Raw genomic sequence first — 12,902 nt, 5'->3', positions numbered from 1 at the left:
GGTTCAAAATTACAAGGCTACAGAGTTGAACATTAGTAGTCGTAAGCCCTAAAATTGGATCGGCTGTTCAACGATGGTAATAAAATAAAATACTGAGAAGGACAGTGCAAGCGCTAACTCTACTCTTAGAATTATATTATTTATTCTAATTTCTGCTTCGCGCGCAGGTCGTCGGGTTACCGAAGCGGGGGTGCCATCCCCTCCGCAGAGGATCAAAATTTATGATGGCATGTCTTCGGATCATCCTCCGGGATGTTTCCCAAACTGTAGCCAATAGCCCATTGTGCAGCTCTACGTGCGACGTAAATTAACAACCACAACAATCTAATTTCTGCTCCTCTAATTCGTGCTTTATTCTAATTCGTACTAACTCTACTCTTAGAATTACATTATTTATTTTAATTTCTGCTCTTTTTTTAAAGAAGTTTACCAAATTGTCTGCCCCGCAATGCTATCTTACGTTTTATAAAATTTGAATTCCAAGAAAAAACTGTCCCGCAGTGGACTGATCATTAAGACACGGTTCCCAGCAGATCACCGAAGTCAAGCATCACTGGCTGCTATCAGTGTGCGGGTGGGTGACCCACTTGGATCAGTCTGCGTAGGGACCGAGGGTGTGCGGTATTGGTCCTCGTTAAACTGTGCTACCGTAAAGTGCTCGACTTAGCGTGCAGGTCGTCGGGCTACCGACGCCGGGGTGCAATCCCCTCTGCAGAGGATCAAAATTGTGATGGCATGTCTTCGGATCATCCTCAGGGATGTTTCCCAGACCGTCGCCAATAGCCCATTGTGCAGCTCTAGTGCGACATAAATGAACTACAACAACAACAACAACCAAGAAAAAACTAATAATGGATAGAAAACTAGTAAGCTATAAGCGTAAAAATATTTTCACACAATCCTTCGAAACTGGCTTAGTGTAAACAAATTTTTTTATTTGAATTGTTGATATTATTACGAAAAGAGAATTTTTAAATTAAAAAAATTCGACTAAAATAAAAAAAGTTCTTTGAAACTACAAATTTCGGGGTGCACAACCTTTTTTAATACTTGCTCTGCATGTTGACTAGTGATAGGTTGCATGTTCTAGTATTTTGTTATAGTAATTTTTTATATAAATATTGCATCCAGAACCGAAATTATCTGCAGAAAATAGTATTTCAATTTTTGCTTTATTTGGGTCGATAGTTCACTTGTTATTATTGAGCTAGTTTTAGTTTAAAATTTATTATAAAAGCTCTCTTTTATTGTGAAGTTTTATTTGGAGAAAAATTATTGAATTGTGTAGGATATTGTTAATGGCGTAAACCTATTTGGTGTAGTAAATATATCTTATATAGTTCTGTAACGAAGTAAACAAGAAATTTACTCATTAGTAAGAGTTTAAAAAACTGAAATAATTCATTTGCTAGTTTAAAACAGTGCTTAACATTCAAGAAACCAGTTTATTTATTTTCTTGATAAATTTGTGTATATTGTGTAATACTTAGCTTTGTTTATCTGAAATATTCCAATGTTTTTAAACATTACTTCTCAGAATTCCAATTGCTGTTTTCAATTGGAATATTATCTTTATTTCATTGTTTTGTAACTTTTGTATTAAGATATAAAGTCTGTGGTGCTCATTCTAGACCTTCAAAAGGGCAGGGCATTAGAAACTGTATAGAGCCCCTAAAAAAAGGGCACCCATCATACAAATATTTGCTTGACTTTTAAGACACCCAAATTATACAAAGTTTTTAATTTTATCACTAAAAATTTTTTTCTTTGAGATAATTAGTTTAAATTAAAAAAAATTATTCCCTAGTTAAATTGGTACATTCCATAAATTGGTTTTAAAGTGAACTTAATTATCAAAGTTTGAAGCTCATGAAAAAATGTCTATATGGTTTGAGAGTTGTTGTGAAATTTACATTTTTGTAAAATCATCATATTGTTTTTCTTTTCATGTTGATAACTATGCTTATTCCTGCACTTAATTAAAAAAAAATTTGCTTTCTTATCGAGAACATCCTTGAAATATTTTTAGAAGCTGAAGATTGCAAACATAAAAGAATTGATGGACATTGGTAGTTAAAAATCTAAGAAGCTATCAGCTGATCTAATGGTAATTAAAAAATAACCTAAGCCAATAATTCTCTTTCTTGTGTGTTTCAAAATTTATAATAACTACTGAAACCAAACTTTAAGTTTATCAATTGATAAATCATGTCAATTGATCATGTGCCTACAATATGAATTTTTAACATGTGGTGTCAGCACTGTAAAATGCATATTTATCAACTAGCTTAATTTAATAGAATATTATTATCCCATATCTGTTAAATATGCTACAGCAGATACGATGCTGTAAAATTTGTATTTCACCATTTGTTAGGCTAAATTTTATTGTTATTGTTTTATTTTTTAATTGTTTATTGCATAAACTAATGTTATCAAATTTGTATTGTAATATAAATATTTAATATGCATAAAATGAATATTTATCAACTAACTTAAATAATTAAGTAATTTCAGGCTTGATCTGTGTACTGTAAAATTTCTATTCAAAATTAGTTACTTATAAGTTGTATTTTCCTACATTTAGATATTATATTACATTTAGATATTATATTATATAATACTCTGGATATTTACCCAGGTAAATAGTTAAAATTCATAAATACCTGTGTATTTCTGAATTTTATTGAAAATTCTACGATCATGTTCTTTTGGGTGTTAAAAAATTATTTATATTTAAGGTACAATTAAGTTTTACTTAGATGGTCAGAAGTTAATTAGTTCTTAACTAAGAAGAAAAATTCCTTCATAAATTATTAAAATCATTGTATTTTAGTTTTTATTTGAAAGTGGCTATGGTTTAATCATCCTGAAGTTCACAGTTTGATTAATAATTTCCAATATTATTGGTTTCTCATCTTAGAAATATATTTTTAAAATGTAAAATATTTTTCAGATTTTAAGTAATTTATTTTAGAAAATTTATCATACAAAAATTTCTCTGCATATGAATACTATGCAATCTAACTCCGATCTATATTTAGTTGTAAAACAAAAAAAAAAAAACTGTTTCTTAAAAAACAGCTTGAAAGCTTTTTTCTATAACTCAAACAGAAAATTATTAGAAAATAAGCATTTAGTGGAGCATTTTTTAAAAATAAAGTATTTAATTAAAAAATAACTTTAAAATCGCATAAAAAAAGTCATTAATATTCCCTATTCGGAAAAAGAGATACTTATACAAATTTTACCATTGTGTAATTGTCATTTATTTCTCTTTAAAATGGAATATGAATAAATAGGCAGTGCTTTTAAGGGATGGTGGCTATTTTTACAGAACAGGTAAAGAGGGTGCATTTATAGAGATCAAAGGGTAGACAGGGCTTCTGAAATCGTTTAAGGAAAACACTGCATAAATCCTACATACTAATATAAATACATACTAACATGAGATATAAATATATACGGATCACATGACACCCCCTAAAAAGTGCATCCCTAAAAAAGCGTTAGACTTCCATAATTCTATAAACAAACATTGAAGAAAAACTTATCTTAAAAAACTAATTAAATTTTTAATATTGTCCATTGCACTGTATTTTTATTACAACTCACCAAAGAGTTTAATTTAAAGAAATATTTAATTAAAACTTAATGCTGTAAATTTAATTAAAAACTCATAACAATGTTAATAATCAATGTTTTATATAAAACTGAAAATTAAATGAAAATGAAACTTATGAAACATTACCTCACTTGCCCAGACAGCAGTGTCAGATGCTTAAATATTTATTAGTCTAAATTTGTTTGTTTTTTTGTTCATTAAATCGCATTAAGTTTTAAACTTTTAGTTCTATTGACCTGTACAAATTAGAACAACACCTCCCCATCTAGAGAGCAAAGTTATAAGTTTTGCACCACTCTGTAAATTTAAGATAGCTGCAAAAGCTCACTTTGAAATTAAAATATCGACATTTTGCTTTAAACTATATCTTCTGAAACAATTAACAGCCTTTCTCTAAATATTTTCCTGCTCACTTATTTTGATAGATTTTTTCTATAATTTTTTTCTTGAAATTCTAAGTAATAAAGGCTCATAGTTTTACTAGTTCCTTAGTTTTGTGATTAAAGGAGTAAATGAGATGTAAGTACTAATTTTTCCATACATAAAAGTTATTTTAAATTTGTTATTATATTTACATAAATGAATATCTTTGGGCTAAGTCTGTGTGCCAAATACGATGAAATTTGGCATAATAATTCAAAGCACTGAGACGATCATTGTCAGTGTTATAGCATTTTGTGATGAATTGTTCAAGCAGGATAGGCAAACAACGAAATAGAATTTTCTGACTAGTTAAGCATTACCCATTATTTTGAATTTAACTTTTGACAGTTCGACTTTTCAACTATTTTAAATATGACACCTGTTGTAATATTTGTACTTAAGGCATATCAAAGATAATTTCATTGATTTGTAGCTTACAGATCTATTTGTAAGAAAGAGTAAGGAGTTTACTGCTAGTACATTGAATTATTTTTTAATTGCTATAGAATAATCATTCAGAATAAATTTAATCATGACTAAAATTTTTGAGAATGATGCCCATCACTCAAACCTTATATGCTATTAGTTTATGTAAAAGTGAATATTAAATTTAGTTTATGATTTTTATTCTTCATAACATGAACTACTCATTCCATCAGGGTATGTTAAAATACTTGTCTGGATTTTAGTGATTTGATTGAAAACTATAAGTATAAAGTCTGTCTTCATGCTGAACAGTTTATAATAAAATCTGTTATGTACTTACAACAAACATCAACCAGGAAATACAAAGCTTATTAAACATGAACTATTCCTAGTTATGTTAAATTCGAAAAGTGAAATTTCAATGCAAAAATTTAACATTTAAAAGTTTATTTACAAATACCTTACTATACAATAATGGAAGATAAACAAGGCAATGAAATTGATCTTGTTTATCTTCCATTAACTGTTTTTTCATATTTCTTAGTTTACATGAATTAAGTACATTTCATTTACCTCTATTTCATTTGGTATTTCTCATATTGCAGGTTTTATTAAAAAAAGAATTTAAAAAAAAAGCATTTTATTTTTTATTTTTATGAAATTTTAAATTAGATAACTTCTGGTACTTGTATCAGAAACATTACCAACCATATCATCTATTTAGTTACACTTGAAATTCATGTTTAAGAAAGTATTTTTAAAAATACTTGACACATCTCTATTGGAATCACCCTACACTTTTTGAAGTAAGTTTTGAAACAAATGTTTTTATTTTATTCACAAAATTTACATTATAGTTAATTTTTTAAGTATTTTTTCCTATGCTTCAGTTAACAGAATAAAAATTTTACTATTGTATGTTTCAGTTATTGTTTCCACGTGAAGAAGATGAAATAATATCCCGTGCAAAACTTTTAGACAACTTAAAAACTGCATTAAGGATGCAACTGTAGGTAAAAGTTAAAATCCTTTTTGCACAAGTATTGTAGTGATATGTAATGGTATAATATATAATATAATACCATTAGCAAAATATAATAAGTATTTTAATGATTAACTAGAGCATCTTCAATAAATCCCAAAAGGGTGTTTGACCTCTTTAGTAATTTTGTTCTAATTTTGAAAATTTATGGGTTGTAGCACATTCTTAAATTGCTCCAACGTGGATTTAAATTCATTTCATTACATTTTTTATTCTTATGATTTATAATTTGTTCCCAAATGAAAATGTTTTTTGTGAATAAAATAAATACATAGTAAAAGCTTGATTAGCCAGAATGTGTGTGAAGTTGTTTTGCAACCACCATCCTTAATAAATTTGTACATATAGAATTCTTATAAGAAATTAATTGAAAAATAGAGGATGAGATGGGTTAGGCTTTTGTAGTTGGAAAGTAATAGTATTTAGTTCGGAGAAAAATGAAGATTGTAATCAAAACCTGACAAATTATTAACAAAGAATGCAAGATTAAAGACGTAACTTGTTGAGTTAACAGAGAATTTATAAGAAGAATGGAATTTGAAAAATAATTTTTCAAATTTCATCAAACAATGAAACTACTTGTATTTTTTTTTTATCCTGCCTTCATCAACTGTTATTCATCAGATTTTTTTATAGCATTTATCAAGAATTCCAAAAATATGAATTATGAAGGATCATTAGATAATATTGTTATCAACTACCTTTTAATTTTTCAAACTTTCATTAATTTAATTTTTTTCTTTCAATATTCACTATTGTAATATTCTTTTATAATCTCATAATAATGGTAATACAATCTGATAATAATGCTAATATAATCTGATAATGATTTATGTTTATTCAATTGCTTAGAAAAACTAATTTTTTTCTAAATTATCATTTAGTTTTAAATATAATTTTATTTGCAGCTTTGTGATGAGGTTTTTAGAACAAAATGGATTGTCTGGATTATTGAACTTCTTACTCAGTATGGATTACAACACAACAGAAAGTCTTATTCACACCTCACTAATAGGGCGAGTGAAAACACTCATGAATAATTCCCTAAGTATATTGTGTATTTTAACATTTCAAGAAAGTTGAATAAAAAGTTCAACTGCTGAAGAGACTGGAGCATATTTTTTAATACCAATCAAAAGTATAAATAAATCTATAATATTTTACAAACAGATCATCTTTTCATGAAATGTTTTACGGAGCTTTTTGAGTAGGCATGTGGAAAAATCTTATAACTTATTGACAAGAGTTTAGTCCTCTAAAGTGTTAATTATTTTGGAAATAGTCATTGTTAATAAAGGTACCTAAATATTAAGGCAGAAATACTTTTTTTCCACAAAAAATATATAATTTTGAAAGTATTGGATTAGTACAGATAAATAAATTTTCTTCTATTGCAATGAAAGCAAAAAAAAAAAAAAAAAAAAATTATGTTTGCAAGTGATTGTATTATTTGATAATTTTAACAAGCTCTTAGTAATTAAAACATGTGAAAAATTAAAATGGTTTTTACTATATAATAATTGATTTAAACAATCTATATGTAACTTATAGAAAAATTCAGAAATTGAATTAAAAAATTTTTTTTTGTCTGAAAAGACTAAAAAAAGCAACTATTTTCAGGAAAAGGAGACTATTAGGAGACTTTTCTGTACTCCTAGCAATGTTTTTAGCATAATTGGGTTGAAAACCTGCAGCCTGCAAAATCTTCTGAAGACACTGAGTTTCTTTTCTTAGGAAATGTAAAATAAAAATAATAAAATTAAAAAAAATTAAATAAATAATTAAAACATTAAAAAATAAAAAGTTTTCGATTGCAAATTTGAGTCATCACTTTTTAATGCATTCAATTTGCATAGATTCTAAGTCTATTTCATTTCTCGATTGCCTTTTGAACGGTTATTGCTAAGAAATTCTGCATGATTTGAAAGATCCCAATTTTTAATACAGTGTATGAATTTTGAATTTGAGTAATCACTTTTCACAATATATATATATATATATATATATATATATGAAATTTCTTAGAAAAAGTGTGTGTGGTTTTTTTTAATGAAAAAGTTTTTTTTGAATGAATTCTAGTAATTAAAAGTATTTAATTTTCTGCAAATATGCAAATTTTTTTATATAAAAATTTAGTGCTAGAACACTAACGTTGACATAAAGATTATCGTATTTGCCACCAACTTGACTAAATGTATCATGGAATATGACAATTAAGTCATTTAATAAAATTTTAGTCTTATTTTTGCTGAATTTTTGTTCTTATTTAGGCAACTATTTTCATGTTTTAGGCTACTAAAAGCAACTATTTTGTTCATTTTTTTCTGTGGCAACCCTGTTTTAATCATTTAAGAAGGAAAATACTAAGTATTACAGTTTCTATTTAATAATTTTGATGTATATCTCTGTTGGCACCTTGAAGCCCACCCAGCTTAAAATTGAAGGGTTCCAGATTGTCTAGGAGGTGAATGCATGCACAATGCTGTCCAAATTGCCTCCATCATGCTATCGATCACAAAATTTTCGATTCTTAACAATCATCATCGCCTTGTTCACGACCAATGTCAGTGGAAAATGTTTTTTAATTTCTTATCTTAAATCTATTAAGTTGCTATTGTGTGTGATTTAAGTTACCAAAAAATCTAATTTTTAAGATGGAATTTACCTCCTCCCCCGAATTTCATGGTGTTCCGAATGTCTGAATTTGTAACAACATCCCCGCTCACATATTTGATTAAAATGTAAAATGTTTTTATCTGTGTTCTTTAAAAATTATGGTGTTCTTTCAGAAAATGAAAGAAAAAAACTTTTCTAGAGGGAATTATCTTTTAAACTTCTGATTGCAGAATTTTTGTTATTTTTTTTTATTCCGAAACGAGAGCAGAAAAATCAGGAGTATTTCTTTCCTTTCCAATGAACAAGAAAAGTATCTGCAGAAAAAAAAAGAAAAAAATTGCTTTTGGATTTTTTTGCAGTTATTATATTGCTTCAACTCTTTCTTTACTATTTTTTTAATTTCAAAATCTATAAATATTAAGATGCAGAGTGTAACAGTTTTATTTTTGTACTATAATTTTAAATTTTTGAAAAAATGCCTTTATGATTTTGTTTTTAAAAGAAACAGCTACTAATAGCTATGTAACTATGTCAAATATTTTCACTGTACACTTTAACTATTATTTTTGCATAATACTTTGAAGTAATTTAAGTCAAACCTGTAGTTTTTTTTAGTTATAAAAATATTGAGAATATTTATTTAGAACATTTTTTTTAAAAAATTTCAGTTATGGTTAAATAATGTAATGAGCAGTTAGTTTTTTTTATTTTGATTTATTATTGATTAATGTTGATTTTAAAGTATTAAGAGTACCATGTTTCTAGAAAAAACAACTATTTCAATAATTTTGGCTATTTTTTTATAGCTGATATATATTGTAAATCATCATGTGTATAATAAAAGTATTGTGCATGATTTAATATCTAATAAAATTTACCCAATGACAAAAAAGAACTTGCCACAGGTTTTTGACAGTTTATAATGCTTATTAATTATGATAATGCTTTATATCACAACGGGAAATAAATATATCTTATATATCTTAACTAAAATATTTATTGAAAGTAAATTAGTTTCAAATTTACTCTTTTCCTCTTAAATAATTTTTCTCTTTTATATAACCATAGCTTGACACTTTTCCTTAGGCCTTCATAAATGTGCCCTTCAAATTACTTTCACTGACTAGTGTAGTTATTGTTAATGCTATTATCTTTAATTACTGCAAATTAAATTTTTATTACTCCTTTTATTATCCTAGTAATCTAATTTTAAGGACCTTTTGCTTTAAATAAGTTGCTTAATAATACAGTCAAAGTTTAATTAGGCCTTAGTTTTGCTGAAATTGAAACATTCGTTTATTTTGTTTTAGCTGATGCAACAGAAGAAAAAGATATGAAACTCCTAAGAATGAGTTTGTGAAAATATCTGAAGAAGATGCTCTATATTCAAAAAAGTAATATTGATTAAAATTGCATTGCTTGCATAATGACCGTATTTTATCATTATTCATTTAAATGAGAAAATTTATGAATCATATTTTTATTCATGAATTGATTGTCATTTTTTCAGTCGAAATTTTCAGTCTTGAATTAGATGGATACTTATTATTTTGAAACTAAGATTTTTCCTTTTCTAATTGTTACAATTGCTGTAAATATTTTGGGTTCTTCTTTATTTATTAATAAGCATGCTATAGCTGAATAATTAAGGAAGAGTTGAGCCAGTCCCACTTTTACTTGAAGAAACTGTTGATGTCAGAATAACAGGGCGGATTGTGCTCCGGAAAAAATCCGGATTTCCGGAATTTTCGCTAACAGTGATCCGAAAGTTTCCGGAGATCGAAGGTTCAGATGTTTCAAAAAATCATTGATCACAGAAGTTTCCGGAAATCAAATTTTCAAAGGTGGAACTTAAAAACAGTTTATTTTATTTGTTTGTAAGGGAGAGCCAGAGAGATACTTTATAAGCTTATATTCATGAATTATATTCATTTTTTTATCAGTAAATAGTTGTTATAATCATAAACTCAAGAAAGAAAGACATATTTGTAAATTTTGATTACTTCTCCAGGTCACTATATGTGTAAAATTTTAAATATATTTTAAATAAACTAAGAAATATTAAGAGAAAGGAAAAAAAAAACTTTGTTTAAATTTTTTTCAATTTAAAATGCGCTTTTTTTTATTATTATTATTCAAGAAATTTTCCGGAATTTTAACTTGGGCTCACAATCACCCCTGCTAAGGCCTGATCAGGTGCTAGCAATTAAAATAAACCCTTTTATTTCACTTTCTATTTTTTTCAGTCTTTGCTCGAAAAAGCCACCAATACAATGAAGTGAAATGGTGGTATTTTTCAGTAAACTTGTTTTGTTCTGAAATTTATTCCCCTGTGCCATTTTTACTTGCAACTTTCTTTTTTCCTGTTTGGAAATTGAACATAGAAAAAAAAATTAATTGTTGTGGAGTTGCATTGATTATGTGATTGAATTTTTAATTCTTACATTTCTAATATGATTATTGGGAAGTTTTTAAATTTATTTGAAATTGTTCCTTAAAGAATTGTGCATTTATCTTAAGGCCTGGCTTTCAAATAAAATCCTAGATTGGTGCTTGAGGTTTTTGTTTCTTTCTTGTTTTTGGTTTCTTTTATTTCTTTTAAAAGTAAATTATCATTTTGTAATATTGCTGTTTTTGTGGTTGTGTGTTTAATTTTTTTAAATAAATATTTAATGCCTTTTGTTCAAGGTTAAGAGGATGAGATATATCGCAGAATGATTAAAGAAATTCTAGCAACAGGCTTGTAGGGAGAATACACCAATCCAGAGTTTTTAGGAAAAGTTTAATCTGATACAATGTATTTAAAATATAAGGTTTCAGTATTACACTTAAATTATTCCGCAGGAAGGCAAAAAGCCGTTAAATTTTTCACATATTGCTATGGAATAAAAAATAAAATATGTAAATTGATGCTCTTGAGTTATTTGCAAATAACAGAATTTCTATTTTTAAATCGGTAATAATTTTTAAATCCTCCAATCAATTTTAAAATCACTTAATGTAAGGTTTTGTAAAACAATTTATCTATGAAAGTAACTAGTTAAATTGACTTCTCTCTAATTGTTAAATGAATTATGTAAAAAAAAAAATTATAAATTTTTTTGTCCTACCAAAAATGTTATTTACAAACATAATTCAAACTTCTGTATTTTAGGAAGGTTGTTTGTAATTTCTTTATATTTTGTAAGTCTTTTATTGTTTCTGAATGAAGATAGTTGTTTTGAAACTATAAAATAAATAGTTTATGATGATAGATATGTTTATGAGAATGAAGTGTTTGCATCTTTAAACTTATTAATAAAGTAAAACAAGTTTCTTAAGGATAATGTTTGCTAACAAAAAGCAGTATTGCCATTTTGTTTAACTAACATATTCAGCTTTTAGTACCTACCACAGGTATTATATACAGTCGTTTAAGTTATGAGTTTCAGTTCTGTTGCTGTTATTTTATATCCATTTCTTTTACTTAAAATGAAGTTGGTATCATTTCCTTAGTACTAAATTTACATTTATTTTTACCAATTCTTATAAGATAAACATGAAAATATACCAAGCAAAAGCTCTGATTTTTTTTAAAATAAAGAGTGGGGTAAAAACACTTTGTTTCTTTTATTAATTTTTTTAAAAATAACTATTAATTTATATCATAATTTATAAACAGAATTGTGAGTAACATGGTTTTACCACAATTTAAATTGTTAGTCGCATTTGATTCACTATCTTTTCTTAACCATTAGTGTTGAATTATTGTTTTAGGATTTTGAAATATAATCTTATTTGTGGTTCATGAGCATTGGAAAGTAGATGAAAGAGTTTTTTTGTCCTAAGTAATTACAAACTCTTTTGACTATTTCTGTTAAAAGAATGACATTGAATGTTTGAAAAACATATTGATACTAGCTAAATTAGAATAAAACATTTAAAAGCACACCAAAGGCTTAAAGCATTGATTTATTTTTACAATCTAAAAGTACCAATATAATAAATATATTATATTGCACCCATGTTCATAAATTACTAATTAAAAAGAAGGATACTGTTTTACTGGTTTGCAAATATTTTGCTTCTTCTACAGTCATATATTTTGTAAGTAGATATGACATAGCATGGTTGCTATTATGAATTTGTTCAGCTTTTTTTCTTAATGGATAAAATTATTTTCCAAAGGTATTTTTGTAGTTCTTAAAACTTAATGAGAACAATATTTGATTATCACTATATTAATAAAAGAATTATTTGTTCAGAACAATAAGTGAATATTTATATTTCATTTCAGTGTTTTATTTTCAGAAAGTTTTTCTTTCAATTTAACTTTTAATTTTTTTAAGAGATATTTAAGTCATATGTTCCGAAAAGTCAAAAGTTCATCAATCAAAGTTTTTTTTGTTTTTTTTTGTTTCTTCTAAATATTCTTTCATATTTTCTGTTTATGGTTATGGTTTGATTTGTTTAGGTAATGTTCTCTGGCATAATTTAGAACCTCTAACTCAAAACTTTTAATAATAATAAAACATTACTTATTTTATTAAAAAAATATGCATCACAAAAAAGTTTCTGTTTTATTATAAATTTAAATTTATGTCAAGGTGTTGGTCTTAGTTGTAAAATTTGCAAATCCGTGTTATTAATTCTCAGTTCACATAATATTTTAAGAGTAGAAGAAAGTATTCTACTTTTAGTAGGATATTAATATATCTTCAAACCTTTATACATTTTTGCTTTAGAATCTGTTTTTTCAAATCAAGTCTATAATTTGTTGGCATTTCTTTC

General features: G+C 26.4%; 1 protein-coding gene across 30 annotated transcripts in view; it reads left to right on the top strand.

Moving 5' to 3' along the window:
• The first annotated feature begins 554 nt into the window (after nt 1–554).
• Nucleotides 555–12,902, top strand: part of LOC147812585 (disheveled-associated activator of morphogenesis 2-like) — a 53,455-nt gene continuing 41,107 nt past the window's right edge. For 9 of the 30 annotated variants that reach the window (XR_015433432.1, XR_015433433.1, XR_015433434.1 and 6 more), the window contains exons 1-5: nt 919–1,029; nt 2,008–2,107; nt 5,401–5,483; nt 6,425–6,564; nt 9,443–9,526. Coding sequence is in view for 2 of the 30 variants with exons in the window: in XM_087162396.1 (XP_087018522.1) it covers nt 2,105–2,107; nt 5,401–5,483; nt 6,425–6,564; nt 9,443–9,492 (276 nt within the window). In the remaining 28 variants the exon portion in view is untranslated. Of the gene's footprint in view, nt 1,156–2,007; nt 2,108–4,093; nt 4,145–5,400; nt 5,488–6,424; nt 6,655–9,442; nt 11,043–12,902 lie in introns of those variants that run through there. The other 21 variants (XM_087162394.1, XM_087162393.1, XM_087162378.1 and 18 more) reach the window with 19 other exon arrangements.

The sequence above is a fragment of the Parasteatoda tepidariorum genome, chromosome 4 (assembly GCF_982258835.1).
Source record: "Parasteatoda tepidariorum strain Cologne lab strain chromosome 4, Ptep-v5.0, whole genome shotgun sequence".
NCBI classification, from domain to species: Eukaryota; Metazoa; Arthropoda; class Arachnida; order Araneae; family Theridiidae; genus Parasteatoda; species Parasteatoda tepidariorum.
The sequence above is the reverse complement of the archived record's forward strand: the minus strand, read 5'-3'. Positions and strand labels throughout refer to the sequence as shown.